The sequence below is a fragment of the Xyrauchen texanus genome, chromosome 39, assembly GCF_025860055.1.
Source record: "Xyrauchen texanus isolate HMW12.3.18 chromosome 39, RBS_HiC_50CHRs, whole genome shotgun sequence".
NCBI lineage: Eukaryota > Metazoa > Chordata > Actinopteri > Cypriniformes > Catostomidae > Xyrauchen > Xyrauchen texanus.
Window position 1 is genome coordinate 20,364,056 of NC_068314.1, and position 20,209 is coordinate 20,384,264.

The 20,209-nt window shown below is 37.0% G+C and overlaps 1 protein-coding gene across 1 annotated transcript in view; it reads left to right on the plus strand.

Moving 5' to 3' along the window:
• Positions 1–1,569: 1,569 nt before the first annotated feature.
• The window catches only part of acap3b (ArfGAP with coiled-coil, ankyrin repeat and PH domains 3b), an 84,086-nt gene continuing 65,446 nt past the window's right edge, over positions 1,570–20,209 (plus strand). Inside the window, exon 1 of the mRNA XM_052111755.1 lies at positions 1,570–1,754. Within this exon, the coding sequence (XP_051967715.1) occupies positions 1,708–1,754 (47 nt within the window). The 5' untranslated portion in view covers positions 1,570–1,707. The remainder of the gene's footprint in view (positions 1,755–20,209) is intronic.

Below are 20,209 nucleotides of genomic sequence, written 5' to 3' on the forward strand. Positions count from 1 at the left end.
GCTCTCGGTGGGGCATGTGGTGAGCCGCACAAAGCCTCCACACGCGCTACGTCTCCGCTGTAACATGCTCAACAAGCCACGTGATAAGATGCGCGGATTGGAGGTCTCAGACGTGGAGGCAACTGAGATTCGTCCTCTGCCACCAGGATTGAGGCGAGTCACTACTCCATCATGAGGACCTAGAATGCATTGAGAATTGGGCATTGGGCATGCCAAATTGGGGAGAAAATAATAAATCAATTATTCTTAGCTTTTTGAATGTTGCTTTACATGGATGTAACACATTTAATGGGCCACAGTACCCCTGATGTGTTGGAATAAAATAGAACCCAACAGAACCCAATTTAACTTTATATATATATATATATATATATATATATATATATATATATATATGCTCATGCTCAGCAGTTTATTAATTGAAGGCAAATTATAGATTTGCTTTGTTCTTATAATGCTTACACACTGTACTGAATTATCTTGTTAGATTTGTAAACGTACACATTTTTAAGGAAAAACTTGTTTGTTGATTCAATGACTCACTCATTTCAAACAAGTCGACACCTCTGGCATCTCCAGAAATGGTCACTGAACGAATCAGTAACTTAATCTGAACAAATTATTATTATTTTTTATTTTTATTTTTATTTATTTTTTTTGTCAAAAGACTTGAGTTGATAAATCCCCTCTGTGCACAAGCAGAAAGAAAAAAATCTAACTGTGGATAATTGTGCATTGTCATTATTGTAATTGATTTAATGTTTCTCCATTAAAGGGACAGTTCACCCAAAAATGTTAATTCTCTCATTTTTTACTCACCCTCATGCCATTCCATATGTGTATGACTTTCTGTCTTCTGCAGAACACAATTTAAGATTTTTTTGAAGAATATTCCAGCTCTTTTGGTCCATATAATGCAAGTGGATAGGTGCCACAAATTTGATGCTCCAAAAAGCACATAAAGGTAGCATTAAAGTAATCTATATCACTCAAGTGTTTTAATCTATATCTTCAGAAGTGATATGATAGGCGTAGGTCAGAAATAGATCAATATTTAAGTCCTTTTTTGCTTGAAATTCTTCTCCTTTCCCAGTAGGGGGTGATATGCATGAAGAATGTGAATCATCAAAAACACTACAAAAAGAATGTAAAAGTGATCTTTTTCTCACCCACACCTATCATAACATGTTTGTGGAGACTGTACTGTAAGTGTTGGGTCTGTGAGAGCCATACCTACTGACAGCTGAGTCCCCCCACTTTTAAAATGGCTGCAAAGCTACTACATACAAATTTACACACACATCTTGTTGCACGTTTATCTGTTTTGAAAACTATTCTGATGCTAGTGAAACTTTGTTATATGGCACTTTTCGTACCACTGTCTCCTTAAGATGATTCACTTATGTTTTCCTCTTAAGTAAGTCGCTTTGGATAAAAGCGTCTGCCAAATGAATATATGTACATGTAAATCTGGTGGATTTGAACTCAGTAAAATGATGGTTACATTTACAAAGACGCTCCCTTAATTTTTAGCCACATGTTTGATGACGGCCCCTTAGTTCGCTCAGCGCCACATTGATCTGGAAGTGTCAGAGTGTCACTGTTTTACCGGGGAAAGGGGACTCTCATATTTTACATTTAGTCGCACGACAGCCGTCGTCAATGGTATTCTAAATGTTTTAACTGAAAGACGGGATATCTGCGAAAATGACGGTGGATTTTGAGGAATGTATTAAGGATTCACCCCGATTCAGGTAAGAACACAATCGCATAGTTTACAACTTCAGTTTGCGCGTGAATATTCAGATCTCCCTTTAAACGACACACATGATTTCACAGACAGTTCATAAGATTGTTGATGAGTCTCATCTCTGTGTTTTAATATGGGTCTCTGTCAGTTTGTGGTAAATTAAGGGTTAATCGTAGAAAAACCTCAAACGGGATTTTAGGTTTAAGTTATTCTGCGTTGATGTTTGGGTTTCTTCCCCAAAACACTGAGTCTTTAAAAACAGTTGGTCTTTTTGGTCTGTTTAATTGATTACAGTGTGGTCCAAAAACATAGACACTGGCTGTGTCTCGAAATCTAGTGAGCTTCCTAACCGCAAACAGCATTTTGAGCATCACAATCGCGTACGTCCAGTTCCTCTGCTGACTCGGAATGATGCTCAAAATAACTGCCTTAAAAATAAAATAATAAAATAAAATAAAGTAGGCAGTTCACTTGGATTTTGAGACGCTTCCACTTTGTTCTCAAGTGATCAGTTCAATGAATGTGGACTCTTTAAGGACACGGATCCTTAGCTGAGAAGGAAATGGCACGATTTCGCTGGTTTGTTGTATAATGAATTGTGTTATTGTGTTACAGTTGTTGCTGCAGTGCTACATCATACACAGATGCTTAATATTTATCACTAGATACGAATGCAACACCATCACTTGAAACCGTTTGCAGTAATGATGTTCTGGTGAATTCGGGATGGGGGGCGTTGTTGCGCTTTACATGCCAATAATCATACGCACAGATCATGCTGAAAGACTGGGCATTGAAATGCTTATTTTCTATGAAGCATGTATACATTCATGTTCTACAGTTTTTCATTTTTAATAATTATTATAACAGCAATTCACGACAAAACTTTGATGTTATATTGTGATCACAGGACATCCATATACTGTAGTTGTCATCATAATTAATCAGACAATTAAAGCAACTTATTGTCTTAAATATGTTTAGTGAATGTTTATTATAGTTTACCAAGGGGCATAGGGAACAGACTTAAAGGAATAGTTCAGCCAAAAATGAAAATTCTCTCATCATTTACTCACCCTCATGCTCTCCCAGATGTGTATGACTTTCTTTCTTCTGCAGAACACAAATTACGATTTTAGAAAGATATCTCAGCTCTGTAGGTCCATACAGTGCTAGCGAATGGTCACCAAAACTTTGAAGCTCCATAAAGCAAATAAAGGCAGCATATTGGTAATCAATTAGACCCTAGTGGTTTAACCCATGTCTTATGAAGTCCATCCATCCATCCATCTTCAACCGCTTATCCGAAGTCTGGTCGCGGGGCCAGCTGCTCCAGCAGGGGGCCCCAAACTTCCCTATCCCGAGCCACATTAACCAGCTCTGACTGGGGGACCCCGAGGCATTCCCAGGCCAGTGTGGAGATGTAATCTCTCCACCTAATCCTGGGTCTTCCCCGAGGCCTCCTCCCAGCTGGACGTGCCTGAAACACCTCCCTAGGGAGGCGGCCAGGGGGCATCCTTACCAGATGCCCAAACCACCTCAACTGACTCCTTTCGATGCAGAGGAGCAGCGGCTCTACTCCGAGCTCCTCACGGATGACTGAGCTCCTCACCCTATCTCTAAGGGAGAAGCCTGCCACCCTTCTGAGGAAACCCATTTCGGCCGCTTGTACTCCTTTTTTCACTATAAACCTTGACATTAGCAATCTCCTTGTCATTGATGATTTCAAGCTTGATTACACTTCCTAGCACCATCTGCGTCAAGCACTAGGAAGTATAATCTTGCTTGAAATCCTGATCGTGCCTAGAGAATGTAATGGCAAGATGTACAGAGAAACATTCGTTATATTAAGGTCTGTTCTAACCTAAAACTGATTAGATCATTTAAGCAGACATGGATTAAACCACTGGAGTTGTATGGATTACTTTTATGCTGCTGTTTGAAGCTTCAAAGGTCTGATCACCATTCACTTGCATTGTATAAACATACAGAGCAGAGATATTTTTCAAAGATCTTTGTTTGTGTTAGGCAGAAGAAAGAAAGTCAAACACATCTGGGATGGCATGAGGTTGAGTAAATGACGAAAGAATTTTCATTTTTGGGTGAGTTATCCCTTTAATTCTCAGGCCTGGCAATTCTCATGGCATCGATATATGAGCTGATCAACAGCACTTTTTAGTGCTGTTGATTTCAGCACAGTGAAAGTCTTGATGTCATTAGTTTAGTCAGCACAGGCAGATTCACTGCTTCACATGAATTCTAATTACATGAGTCACAGAGTTTGTCGGTCACATGGGTGCAAATATGTTATCATACATGATTGTTCAAAAGAACACTGAAGAATCTGAACTTATTCCTTGGCCCCATCTGTTCAGTTAAAGTTCTCTTCAGTCTCAGAAACTGAGGCAGCATGAAGTCTGTTCAACAGCAGTGATATTATGCATAACGCAGCAGCCCGTTTCAGCTAATTGCTGCCTGTTCGGCACCGTTCGGCCCCGTTTCATGGACAGCTTACCGGGAAAAGTCCCAGGTCTCCCTATAAACAGTCCGCCCCGATTCCATCATGCACCAAGACATTTATGAAACAAACTGTGAGTGAAGCTCAGAGCTCTGCCCTTCCCAGCCGCTTTGTGCCTCTGAGGCAGAAAAGGAATTTTCTGTATGCATGGAATACCCGAATAACCTACTACATTTGCCAAAATGTGCACTAGAGTAGACTATGATCAGTATGCTAAGTACCACAATGTGGGACTTGACCTTCCATTTCCAGTGTGACTCAAAAACATCAATAACAATTATGATTATATATTTCATTCTTAACTTGTTATTTAATCTGACTGCCAAGACAAATTACACAAAATTGTAATAAAAATGCAACATAACTTTTTAATTTCTAAAAATGATAACTGGTTACCACTCAGAATTAAACATTGGGGCAGACTATTTGAAAGATTTATCATTGCGTAACGCATAGATTTTCGCCTGGTATTAAAAAACAGTGGGCAACATGCAGTATAGGGCCTATAGGAAATAGTATGCTACTTTATTCAGTACATAGCCCATGTACTTGTTGCACCTTTGAAGGATGATTTCTACATTTGATGGCAATGACCCTGTAGTTGCCATGGTGAGTTGAATATTTACTCACACACTTCTTCTCTGGATAAAGATTTAGTTTCAGCATGCCGCAGGTGCATGCCGCATATTTTGTCATCAGCAGAGAGCTTGAGCTCTGAATTTGTGTGGCACATATTTTCGAGTTGCGTATCTTTGAACGTGAAGTATGCGCATACGCCTAGAATTATTTGCACTGATTAGTGGGTCCACAAAGTGGCAACACTCACAGTTGAACCATTGTTGTCATGAAGAAGTGCCAGAAGATAGATTTGCCACTGCCTATATACTGTATGTGCACAGTCATATAAAGTATACTTTGTAAGGCTAGCGTTCAACTGTATGCAGACGCTAAGTTTTTGTGTCAAAACCGAAGAATACTTTGGGCTTAATAATTTGCTATTTAAATTACTGTACTGTCTGGATTAAGTATTAGACACTCATAAACCACAAGACATTCAAAGGAATCTCTGTTTAGTTTTCTCTGGATTCACAAGATTTTCCAAAATGCAACTGGACCATCTACAGTCAGAGTTGAGTATTCAGATTCACTTAAAAAATGAGCCTCCATTGTGTCACCCTAGCCAGCAAATGAACAGAACTGAATTGGCCGGGGCCCACAGTGTGTATGGACATGTTGATGGTCAGCCAGCTGCTGTTGTGTAACACAGTGAAAACAGGACGTGTGGTTGTAGAGGGCAAGAATGATCTTCCCATTCTTTCAAGCAGACAGTCAGCTGCAGGAAAGGTGTTGTCAAGTTGGTATTTACATGCTTATACCTGCAAGTTGCGATAGGATCAGCACGTCAGAGTGGATTATTAAGGGAAAATCAGGTGTGGCAGTTGTACATACCACACTAAAGAAGTTATTATATAGGCCTTTTTGAAATTTTAATCCCTCTACAGTAGGTGAAACAATGTCTTGCCATGAATTAAATCAAGACTTCATGAGATTTTTGCTTCTTATTTATAAACTCACATTCACAAACATACTCTTTGCAAGTATATAAAAGCTGACACTTATAGCTGCATGAGCTAGATTTTACACAATACATTTTAAAATGTGTCACAGCGCAATTCATTCTCAGCGCAAGGTGCGCTGTTTTGGGAATAAGAATAAACTGTTTCTAAGGTCAGTTTTTCTTGACAGTTTCAGGTCAGCTGTTGTCATGGCAGAGCAACGGTTTGAAATTGGCAGAGGAAATCAGAGTTGAACTGTAACATGTTCATATAGCTACCTACCTGAATAACCTAGTTTAATGGCATCACACATTTGAAGGTAACTCTGTCGCCTCCTTGAGTATTGTAACTAGTAACACCTAATAAACAAGCAAAAAACTTTTTTTTAGAGCAAATCATTTTCCTAAAAATGTATGTCCTCATATGTGGACAGCAGGACTAAGTTGTGAAATTTTAAATAATACCTAGCTATAGAATGTAAGATTTTCTCATCAAATTGATTATGTTTCCAGGAGTCTTGGTTATTCATGTTTTTGCAACGTTATAGATATTTACAGCAGATTTTCTATAAAGCTGAATAAACAATTCTTTTTCAAAGTAATGGCCAGCATCATCCAATCGCTGCCAACCATGTTAACATAACATTTTGAATTATACAATTCTGAATCTATGTACTAAAATTGGCCCATGTCTGCCAAACATGTCGAGTTGTACAAACTTCATCTGCAGCCTGAAACTGAATGAAACAAATGATGCGAAATGACCCACAGATATGTTAATTTAGAAAGTTATTCAAAATAACTAACATGTTTTTTCAACTTTTGAGGGAATAAGGTCCCATTTTCTTCAGATGTGAACTTCATGTTTATCAGCGCATTGATGCACAAAAATGTATTGTTTTTTTTTATTTCAAACGAAACTAGAGATGCTACTCTTTTCAACCAAACAAGCTTCAATCAAAAAACTTAAAGAGGAGGCATTTTTGTTGGCGTTGTGCCCGTAGGAGCATGCTGTTGTGTCATGTGGCGCCGCGCGCCAGAAGTTTAACACTTAAATGGCAGTGTAAAGTGTTGTGAACATTATTCATCCATCCATCCATCCATCGTCAACCGCTTATCCTGTGTACAGGGTCGCGGGGGGCTGGAGCCTATCCCAGCTAACATTGGGCGAAAGGCGGGGGACACCCTGGACAGGTCGCCAGTCCATCACAGGGAACATTATTCAGTTGGTTTAAAATAATCAAAATTATGAATTGCACACAGCAAAGGCAAAATACAACATCCACACATGTGGACGTGGGGTCGAAAAAGGTTAAACCTATATTGTCATGCATTTTGTATTCAATACATGATTTTCTAAAGCCTCTACATCCTCAACATTACTTAAAACATCTCTGAAAATCTTGTTTTATGCTATGTATTAGAAATCTACTGTCTCCTGGTGAAATTTCCATGCTCTTCTGAAAGTAAACACCCCATCCCCCTACCTCCCGTTGAGCCGGACAGAAGGGGGGCCCATTAGATAGAAGTTTTCAGAGACCCAGTCAGGAGTTTGGGCAGGCCTGCATGAGTGTATCAGATATGATTCAGCAGGCTTTTGAGGTACATCTCACAATCCATTCATGCCCACCACAAAATAACAAACAACAACAAAGCAAACTTTAAAAATGTAGACATATATATATATATATATATATATATATATATATATATATATATATATATATATATATATATATATATATATATATATATATATATATATATATATATATATATATATTAATATTGTATTTGATGTGCTGAATTGGAGTGGTGGTAGTGTAGTGGTCTAAGCACATAACTGGTAATCTGTTAATCAGAAGGTCACTGGTTCGATCCCCACAGTCACCACCATTGTGTCCTTGAGCAAGGCACTTAAATCCAGGTTGCTCCAGGGGGATTGTCCCTGTAATAAGGGCTCTGTAAGTCGCTTTGGATAAAAGTGTCTGCCAAATGCATAAATGTAAATTGCAATGTCATAGATGTAGACCAAGGAGAGGAAGCCAAACTCACAATTATTTTTTATCTCTGAAAAGCTTATGGAGTCCTAATAAGATACCCCAAAATGTACTACTGTGGCAAGTATGGGCTATGAGAAAGTTCAATAAAAAAAAGTCCTATACAAAAATTTATCACGTATCCTCCATTACACTGCCAAGATGCTGAGTGCTAATGCACCGATCAGCCACAACATTAAAACCACCTGCCTAATATTGTGTAGGACCCCTCGTGCTGTCAAAACAGCACCAACATGCATCAGGCACCAACAATCATGAGATTATCGAAATCACTGAGATCACATTTTTTTTCCCATCCTGATGGTTGATTTGAACAAAAACTGAAGCTTCTGATCCATATCTGCATGATTTTATACACTACAACTGCTGCCAAAGATTGGTTGCTTAGATAATCGCATGGATGATTGTTGGTGCCAGATGGGCTGGTTTAAGTATTTCTGTAACTGCTGATCTCCTGGGATTGTCATGCACAGCAATCTCTAGAATAAAAAAAACATCCAGTGAGTGGCAGTTCTGTGGACAGAAACGCCTTGATGAGAGAGGTCAACAGAGAATGGCCAGACTGGTTAGAACAGACAAAGTCTACGGTAACTCAGATAACAGCTCTGTAAAATTGTGGTGAGAAGAATAGCATATCAGAATGCTATTCTGTTATGTGGGTTGGTGCTGTTTGGCGGCATGAGAGGGGCCTTCAATATTAGGCAGGTGGTTTTAATGTTGTGGCTTATCAGTGTATGAATTTTAACAGCATTGGGATATTTCACTGTTGGTATAACTCTACTTACCCATGTTCCTCAGCGGTGTGTTGCTTGGCTTCTTGCAATATTTGATTCTGTTTTGGTTTCTTTAGGAACTATTTTTGCTGTTGGAGCAAAATGAATAACATTGCTATTCTTAAATTTTCTAAAATTCAAGTTACTAAATATTAACTTCCTATTTATAAAAATTATGTATAAAAGCAATGTCACTCTCACAAGTGTTATTACGTGAGGCTAAATCACAGCCGTGCTAATATTCAGCACAACAGCATGATTGCAAGTATCATATTGCTTAAATAATTTGACCACACACTTGTGTTGCTATGCGTTGGCCAAGTACTAGTGTTTCTGGCCTAAACTTTCACTGTTGGCCCCATTGGAGTGTGGTTAGCCCTCTAGAGATCTGCTTTCGTTTGTGTTTCAAGAAAGCATTGTCAGTAAATGTGAGACAGCATGCAGCAAACAGTTTCAAACCAAGTCTTTTCATAAACTCAAGAGTCAATCACTCACACACCTTACAATACCATCATTCAGTCATGACCGCCAGTGGCCTTTTCTTTAACAATGCAGTAGAACTGCTATGGTTCTTTGAATACAAAGCCGTGAACTCCCTTTCACAGAAATGTGCATGTTTAGACATCATCCAACAAAGGTCATGGTTTCACTGTGATGTCTGCGGAAGGTGTTCATTAAACCTCATTACTTCCTCTGTGGATTTAGACGGATCTGTCAAACAGCAAAATCGAGTTTTTCGGAAGGAGTCAAAGTGGAGAATTAAGTAAACAGTGGCACTCTGGTCTGACAAACTGAATTAATCCTGTTGAACCATTCAATAACAATACGTTTTTGTCAAAGCAAGCACTATGTGATGGCCTTTTCATAATGACACTCATTACCTTCTAATGCTTTCTCTGAATAGCTCAACTGTGTATTTTTGGTTTAGTCCCCATAGTTACAATAAAATACCACTTTTCTTCTGGCTTCCCACAGTGAAGGAAACAGTCATATTTGGGGTCATGACACTGGAACACAGCATGTGTTTCTAGTGGATAGGTTTCCTTAATCGTATGTCTGGAACGCATGAGAATAATGTATGTTTTAAGATGACAATGAACCGAACCAAAGAACATGATATGAGCATGGACTTAATGCTGAAACCATCATTTAGCACATTGCCTGGACTCTGTGGCTCCTTAATTCAAATGCAGGTCTTTCCTAAGAAGTTGAATAGGAAATTGCCTTACATAAATGATTTCACTGCAACACTTTTATTGTTTATGTATTGGAAGAACTTTGTCTATGTTATATCTCACGCTTAGCTAAAGTTTAGGCTTGTCAAGTTCAGTGGTATATCAACATGTATTTCTATTTTTTAAACCGATGGCCGTTATACATAAATTATATCAATTTTGTGATAACAAAGATGATATTGATAAAATTGATAAATTAACATGAACACTTATTTTACATAATAATTCATTTCTAAAAACTCAACAAAAAAAATAATTGAAAAAGAGATATAATAGAATAATTGCACTTATTATTGACAAGGATCTCGGTAGATTTGCGGTCACAATAGGGTACAAACATACCTGTTCGGGCAAATGCCGATGCTTATAATCTCATAGTGGCCAAATACCACCTGATTAATAAACCTGGCTGATATAACAGTCTATCACTAGTTTATATATATTTGAATTCAGTGAACAACCCCTTTTTTTCATTCATACTTTCGTAATCACGCAATCTCATAAAAAAATTTTTTTAAACAGGATGTAATCCATTCTCTCCAACATCACCTTTTGTGAATAATGAATATCTCCTACAATAAATGTAAGGCAATATGAGCCAATATCATTTGCAGTGGATCCGTCAGGACTGGCCACCATGGCAACAGGCTTTTTGGATGGGAGGTAGATGCCCACCTCTTTCTACATACGCTTCATCTGCCTCTGGTAGCTAATGAAGATGTGGCCTACTGTTTCCAAATCACACGCTGAGGACTGAGTCATAATCATTTACATTTACATTTATGCATTTGGCAGACGCTTTTATCCAAAGTGACTTACAGTGCACTTATTACAGGGACAATCCCCCTGGAACAACCTGGAGTTAAGTGCCTTGCTCAAGGACACAATGGTGGTGGCCGTGGGGTTAGAACCTGTGACCTTCTGATTAACAGCCCTGTGCTTTAGCCACTACGCCACTACGCACTATTTGATGTTTCATTTCATTTGAAAGCTCAAGGCAAAACCGCTGTTTATTTTATACATAAATCTCATTTTTAATGTGTAGTACTCAGTGGATTGAATTATGATTGCGTTCTCAGCCAAAATACAGTATTTGATGATAATCTCGATACAGGGGAGAAATTCTGTCAGAGAACCAGTAATCCTATTAGATTTCTATTATGGAGCAGGTTTTTGGAGTGGGTATGTTTGCATTAGGTCATTCGCCAGGCCTGGATTAGAACCTGAATCTCATCTCTGTCTGCATACAAAGGAGTTGTAGAGAGATGTAGAATAGATCAAAAGCAAACAAACAAACACCACTGGTAATTCTGTCTGACTTTTTCTTATTTGCAACAACTCCTATATTGCATTTACAGTTGGTCCAAAAGACCCTATTGAAAATCTAGAATTATCTGGGAAATGTTTTTTATTTTTTTATTTTAGTATTTTGTCAAATTTAATATATATATATATATATATATATAATGTGAATTTTATGAGAACAATTTAAGATTCTGCACTATTTCTATGAATCATACAAACAAGTTTGTGTCATAAAAGGAGAAGTTCACCCAAAAATTATAATTCTCTCATCGTCTCAAACTTGTATGACTTTGAAAATAACTTAATTTGTGTTCCACAAAAGAAAGAAGTAATATGACTTTGAAAGGGCATAAGGGTGTCAAATGATGAGACAGTTATAATTTCTGAGTGAACTATGCCTTTAACATGTTAACATTTAATTGTTTGCATTTCCTTGTTTTCATTTAAGCACATAAAATGCTCTTTAAGTCAAATCAAATCACTTTATTGTCACATGACCATATACACAAGTGCAACAGTAGGTGAAAGTCTTGTGTGCAGTTCCGAGCAACATAGCAGTCATGACAGTGACGAGACATATACCAATTTACAATAAACAACATATTTACACAACACAATTTACATATCAAATGTACACATACTTACACAACACAATAATAATATACAATGTACAGTAAACAATACACACAATATAGAATCCACATACAATAGAAATAAAAAATAAAAAGTATATAAACAATATATATATACAGTAGTTGTATTGTGAAGAGAATATAGTTATGACAGTCCAGTGAATCATGCAGTTATAACATGGATCATTATTTTTGCACAAACTACTGGAGTCTACTAGGAAATACTAAAAAATTATGAAATTAATATATTATTTTTTTAGTTGAAATTTAACTGTAGTTATGCTGATAACATAATTTGTATCGAAAAAGGAAATATTATTAGAAAATTATGATTTTCACCAGTGTTTTCTCTCAGACTTTTGGGCCCCAATGCATATGGATACAATATACAGTATATATTCACCGATCAGCCACAACATTAAAACCATCTGCCTAATATTGTGTAGGTTCCCCTTGAGATCAGCGCCAACCCGTGTGGTGGTGGCATAGTGGGCTAAAGCACATAACTGGTAATCAGAAGGTTGCTGGTTCGTTCCCCACAGCCACCACCATTGTGTCCTTGAGCAAGGCACTTAAATCCTGGTTGCTACAGGGGGATTGTCTCTGTAATAAGTGCACTGTAAATTACTTTGTATAAAAGCATCTGTCCAATGCATTCATGAAAATGTAAATCTCAGAATAGCATTCAGAGATTATATTCTCACCACAATTTTACAGCTGTTATCTGAGTTACCGTAGACTTTGTCTGTTCAAACCAGTCTAGCCATTCTCTGTTGACCTCTCTCATCAACAAGTCATTTCCGTCCACAGAACTGCCACTCACTGGATGTTTTTTGTTTTTGGCACCATTTGGAGTAAATTCTAGAGACTATTGTATGTAGGGGATTATTTTGATAATCGATTAATCTAATGATTATTAGAATGATTATTCGACTATTCGGCGGTTATTGCAGTGATTAATCATTAGCTCTTAACCGATTATTCTGCTTGTGTCCCAACTTAAAAGGTATTAAGAGTGCTTAATAACAATAAAGAGGAAAAAATCATCTTTTAAAAATACCTCTAAATAACATTCACTGAATTAAAGGGGGAAAAATATTTTGATAATTTTAGTTCAGTAAAGAAATTCACAGCAAAAAAATCCTATTGTTATCAAGTGTTTTGTCTTGTTTTCCATTTAAAAATGTCTAAAAATCCTTAAAACAAGATACATTTTCTTGAGAAGCAACATATAAGATATTTAGACTTGTTTGAAGAGAATGTATCATAAATATACAGTAAGTGTATTTTGTATATAAGTGTATTTTTTCACTTGATATACATCTGCGAGTGCAGTAAAGACAAAATATACTTAGATTTAAGATCTATTCTCTAAAAGCAAGTGTAAATATCTTATATGCTGCTTCTCAGGTGAATGCATCTTTTTAAAAAGGATTTTTAGACGTTTTAAAATATTAGTATTTTTAATATTATATTCAACATTCTCAGATAGCAATTTTTTCCTCTGCAGTATAGTTGCTAAAGTAAATGTACATTGTTTTAAAAGAGTTTTACATATTTATTATGGAAAACAAGCCAAAACAAAAACAAATCAAAAACATATTTAGCCATCACGTTATAATCTAGCCACAGCAAGCGTGTGCGCGCGAGGGATGATTGTCCCCGTGACAGAGTGTGCCTCAGCTGGATGCAGTTTCAATCTCTTCCCCTTAGATCGGGACATTTGCGCAACCCATTGAAGAGGTGCTGACCACACCGAAAAATGGCAGATTCGGAGTTTGTAGTTATTTACATGATCTGCTTCCATATTATTTGAACTATAATAAAGCTTTAACGCATTAAATATAACTGCATTAAAGATGTTTCCTTTAAAGACGCTCGACATGCAAGTTTTGCTTCAGCCGAGCGGCAGCTCCAGCTCCACTTATTACACAACAAGAGTGCTACTTTAATTACTTACTTTATATTTTTGCATTATAATTCACTCTGTGAGCTGTGTAATTCTTCCTCTCCTCAGTCAGGCGTGAGCTGCAATGCTGCTCTCATCAATAGAGTTTAAAGTGAACTCATGTTACATTAAATTAGATCAAACGACTGTTCGTCAACACATTTTTTTTTTATTGTTTAAATTTTTTTTTTAATTGTCGACGTTGCCGATAATGTCGACTAATCATTTCAGGGCCTAGTTGTATGTGAAAATCTCAGGAGATCAGTAGTTACAAAAATACACAAACCTCATTCCTAATTCCCTTGCTGCCCAAATGTGGCTTATTAATTTTTTCACCTCCTCTCTTCATTTTCTTTTTACATAATTATGCTTCGATTTATTTGACAAGCCAACTTTTAGATTTTTTACAATCAGTCAGTAACCAAGAGCTCTTCATAAATCAAACCCACTGGGGAGAAAGGATCAATAAAATGGCAGAGGATCTACTACTCAAGGAACAGTTTTTCTTGGGAATAGTGCTCCACCATGGCTTCAAGCACGTGCTGAGAATACCAGTATGTTCTCTTTCATGTCAAAACCATGGCAGTGCCACTGAAGGACTTCAAAGCAGCACAAAAAATTGAGATGTCTTTAATTTCTAGTAGTTAGCAAGAGAATATTTGTTTTCCTCATGCAGTCTAGGCTGACAGTTTTTACAGTACTATTTCAGAATAAACATGTTGAGCAATTTGTACCTCATTCCTCTGGATTACCCATTGTTTAGGCTGTCTACATGCTGTGTCTCGCAGAACACATTTTGAGATTAGTGCATCATCAATACGGATTAGTGCAAATTCTTTTGTCTGCACATTGCACCAAAAGTTTGAATTGGTTTACTGTATCTCTCTAGACAGCAGTATCACTGTCTGTTGGCACTTAATCTGTTGATGCTGTTTTGGTTTAATCATTCCTAAAGGATTTGAGATTGGACCTCAATATGTTTGTCTTATGTGTACATTCACACTGTTTCCTGTTCAGTGGATGCATCTCAGTCAGCCATGAGTTATTATTATGGACCTGAAATGAGTTAATGTTTTGAACACTCAATGCTTGTACTTGTGCCATTTACTGTTGTTTCCCATATAACACAAAGATCACTGCAAAAATACATCTGGTATGCTGCCTGTTGAAGAAATTACAGAAAACATAACAGTGAAATTGTGGCGTCAACAAGCCCCTATTATCAAGATGAGCTTTGCCCATTTGAAGCAATCCCCTATATCTTCTGAATCTGTAGACACAATGAAGATGTACATTGTTGAAGCTCAGGTAGGAGACTCCTTATCCGGTCCTACACAATGTTGAAGGCATGCTCCCTTAGGTGTGTCTCTAATGACTCATAACGATGATATCTGCTGAAAGAATCCTGTAAATCTTGGTTGTATACCCATATCTGCATTATAAAAGGCTCATTGTTGTGCATATATGGTGTTGGACAACAAGCCAGGCTTACTGTTGCTTAGAATGCTGATTAGCTTTCAAGTGATTTCTCAATTTTGTGGTGACCTCATTGAATTCAGTGATAAAAATTGTCAGCCATGCATGGGATATTGCTTTCAAAACAAATGGCTTAATATTTGTTTTGTATATATTTGCATATTTGCTTAGTAGGTTCTTAAAAATGTAAGTGGATAGTGATCGTACTTTTGAAAATCACAGACAGTAAGCATGAACGGCATCCATACGACACCAGTGGTTAAATGAATGTCTTCTAAAGCGAAATGATCACTTTTTGTGTGAAAAACTGCATTTAAGTACTTTGTAACAATAAATCATTGCTGCCGGTACAAGAGTGCTGCGTTCACGCATTTCCTCGTGATGTATTCGCATTGGTATGTGTTACAGAGGTAATCTAATATTTTTCTCTCGGTTGAGGCATCTAGGACAAGCACACAAACACACCATTGAGAGTAAACAAACAGACACAAATACAGATCTAAACCAAAACCAACAAAGGTTCTGTACAGTGTTCCTCCTACTCCGTTGTAAACAGCGCTGCTCTTCCAGGTGTGTCGCACGTGTGTCAGTTCTCACGCATACTGCTGCTGACCGGAAAGATAATATATATTTAAGAAGTACCTAAATATTTATCTTTTTCACACAAGAAGTGATCGTATCGCTTTAGAAGACATTAATGTAACCGCTGGAGTCATTTGGATGATGTTTATGCTGACTGTTGATTTTTGAAGCTTCAAAAGTCAGATCACCATCCACTTGCATTTTAAGGACCTACTGAGCTGAGATATCTTTCTATTTTACTTCAAATGTGTTCTGCTGTAGAAAAAAGTCAAACAATCTGGGATGGCATGAGGGTGAGTAAACACACTGGAACTGATTCAAAAATGTCTAGATGGGATATGCTGCTTGTCTGTGTGTGATCACTTCCCATTTTATCGTGTCCTTAATGACCAGGCCTTGAATTTCAATAAAATGTTGCTGCCATGGAGGAGAAAAGTTGAAGGTTGCATTTTGGGTTGAGGTCATAACTGAGTTCAAAAGTTTCATATTTATGATACATTTAGGTCTTGCATTGCAGTGCAGTGCACAATTTCAACACCTCTGTTGGATGGAATAGCAATATTCTTATTTCAGCAGCCCAACATAGCAATATTGACTCAAACAATGGTATGAGTTTTGGATGGTACTACTTATTTGACAGAGCATCTGCTTGCATCAATGCCTTTCATTGTGATGTATAAATTGAAGTTATTTTCATGCCACTGATGCTGTCAGTAGACCTTAACTTGTATTTAACCCGGAATTCTCCTTTATTTTATCTAAATTATTATTCCTCAAAAGATTTAGCTGTTGCCATATGTTATTTTAATACAATGCCCCTTTTTTCCTTTCCTTTTCTTTCTTTTTTTTTTTTACCAGAATTTGTATTTTTAAGAATCCAAGATATTCCTGGAATATGGGTGAACATGTGCGGTTAGCAGCATTAAAGCTGTTGGTGAATTAGAATCTAGCGTAGCAAGCGCTTATGCTCTTATGGGTTTGTGGATGGATTTTTTTTCTCTAGATTTTTGTCATTAACAATGGCTTAGAAGTAGAGGACACCAAGCCACTCCATTGTGGGCTGCTTATGTCCCACAAATAGATGACAAATGTGGAAATAATCACCCATTTCGGATTGGTTATCTGTCCTAGAAGAACCTTTGGAAAAAGTCATTTAGGATTAGACTGCTTGTGGACTGGTGGAATTTGGATATGTGCTTTCTATCAGCAATTTAAGATGTTTTGTTTGCTATGTAGCTATTGCCTTTTAACCTGGTTGTACATTGCATTATTATTGTTTCTGTTCCATTTAATTTTTAATTCTGACAGATTCAGTTTTGGGTAACTGGATTCTGGGGCTCTCTTCAGCACTTTGTGAAAAAATGTTTATCTATACAAACTTTACTCTGTGCCTAGATCAGTCCGTCTGTTCATCCTATATCTGGGGCCATTTTTTTCAGTGTGAGTGCCTCCAAACACCATTAAATCACAGATCCCTTGTGAATGATCATGGAAAATGTATTTGGAGACATCCATTACCTTCTTTAATTTCTTCTTTGTTTAAAGCTTCATAATTAGTGCTAAGGCAAGCATCACTTTTACTATTGCTTGTACTTTGGGTTTGGGATTAGAACAAACCTTAACCCTATGCATTAAACTTTGGTGCATAACAATAAAATTTAAAAAAGAGGGAAAGGCCAACACGGAGCGGCAGTTGGTGAGAGAGAGAAAAAAAAACACTTACTCGCCGGTTCTAGCTTGGTCCTCGGCCACTCCTCCACCCTATAATGGATGACAGCCATGCCTCCCAGAGTCCCCAGGTGGATAGGAGGCAGTCCTCCGGCCCCTGGCGACGGAACGCCCCACCGTATTTTGGTGGACGGTAGGGGTCTCCCCCACCCCTGGCAGCAGTAACCGCTCCAGACGGTTGGTTGGGAGCCCCTCCTCCACTCGCGGGCAGCAGCCGTTCCTCCGCTTCCAGGCGGCCGGACTCCTCCGTCCTCTGCCAGATGGCTGCAGCTACTCCTTTGGGGTTGATGGTTGCGGCGAGAACTCCACTACTGGGCATCCCTCCTCCTTCCCGGGTTTCGGCACCAGTGTAAAGAGATTAATGTAAGGAGGAGGCGAAAACCGGCTTGATAATATAAGTAGTTTAATATAGAATTGAACCAAAAGACAAAGACAAACACAAACACACAGGTATTGGACAGCTGTCCGTAACTCTCTCTCTGTCGTACTGCCATCTCCAATCGGCCCTTATCCCTCTCGGGCTAATCAGCCCAATTAGGGGCCGGGTATGCGGAATCACAACCCGGCCCCCCCTCAGCCCTGCCACAATAATGAATACATCTGGAGATATATTACAGAATATATTTCTCTCATATTTGTATATATATATTTAACATACGTGTTCCCATATATATGTTAAAATGTATGTATATTCAATATAGATATACTTGTAACTATACGAATATATATATATATATATATATATATATATATATATATATATATATATATATATATATATATATATATATATATATATATATACATATATATTTACATATATTTATATATATTTACATATATGGATATATATTTAAGTATATATTTTGCTCAGAATTGTGCACGTATATATCACATACATGTTCCCATTTATTTGTTAAAATATAGTGCATATATGTTTAAATGTGTTTATACTCAATATGTATATATTTACAAATATATAATGTCATAAATATTCAGATATATGGAAATATATTACAGTATATAACTCCTCAGAATTGTGTACATATATTGCTCATACATATTCCCATATAAATGTGACAATATGTAAAACATATATGTTAAAATATATTTAAGCACACTCTACCATTTTTCATCACATCTATATATTATGAAGTGTATTATTGAATATAAAATGACATACATTACAACATATAAGGAAATATAATGTCATATATTTGCCACCCAATATAGCGGCAATTCCTTATGTATTACTCAGTATGTTGTAATATATTAACACAATGTATTATTCTATATAATTATAAATACTGAAAATTATTTAATATATTGAGCCTTAATATATAAGGAAATATATTTTCTTTGCATAAGGCAGGGGTGGGGAACCTTTTTTCCATTAAGGGCCATTTGAGTATTTATTAAATAATTCATGGGTCGTACAATTGCTTGTAATTTCGGATTGTGGGTTGAAATGAATGTACGCATCCCATTACGTGTTCACACACCAAAAGTTTAAAAGGTCTGTCTATTATACAATATTTTGTGTTGTTATCATTTAAAATTATTTTTAAACATGATGGTAAATGTAAATGCTTATACATTATTCGGTTCACTGATTAGAATGTTAAATGTTCTGGGAATTTATTTGTTATTATTATATATTGTTTTTCAGTTGTTTACCATAAAAACTACATTCTCTTTTTAAACATAGTATACATTTTTACCATTGAATTAAATGGTAAAAATCATCTTTTTACATCTAAAAAGCATTACATGTATTGTCTTGTTAAATTTGTTTTATGTTATTGTTTATTTGGCAGGGGCAATGCACAATACATGTATTGTACCAGATTTGTATTTTCATCTGCAGTCTCTGGGCAGAGGCCACCTGAATGCGCATGTTACAGAGATAAAAAAAATCAGTTGTAGTAAATCAAAACCTTACACTTTGAAAAATGGATACAATACAACACCATACATAAAAATAATCAACCAAAAAAAAAAAGAAAAGGCCAAAACTAACAACAGAAAAACAGTACTAGTTTCTGATTAGGGATCACACTATCAGCACTCCCAACACCATTTAAAAAAAACAAACACTTTATCAGTACAAGAAATTTCCAACCAGACACCATGCTAACCACATTCAGTGTCTCTTAGCTCAGTGAATGCAGACCTGAGTAGCCATGTTTGCAAACTAAATTAAAAATGTTTAAAACTATCAAATGTAAAATATATTAGCATTTTTTAACATATATTTTAAGCTAACTACCCATTAAATAATCAGTTTTGTTTACTGTAGCATTTTTACATTTTTTTACCATTTTGAAAAATTATGTAATTGTTTTACAGTAGCTGTGCCCTTGGAACCACCAGCAACACCCTAACATTGTGGCTCTCAACATCAAGTTTTACTCAGGCAAGCATAGGGATGGATTACCGACTGGGCCAATGGGGCCAGTGCCCAGGGGCCCTTGACTACCAGGGGCCCTTGACTTGGTTCGCTTTAAGGTTGAACGATTCAGTTTGGTGATCCCCCCGCTCGAAAACCCATCAACAACGAAACCCCCATGCTCAACAACTTTTGGCCATGAAACCTTTTCCTTGCAGATAATTAGCCCCGGGGCCTTTGCAAGTCATAATCTGTCCC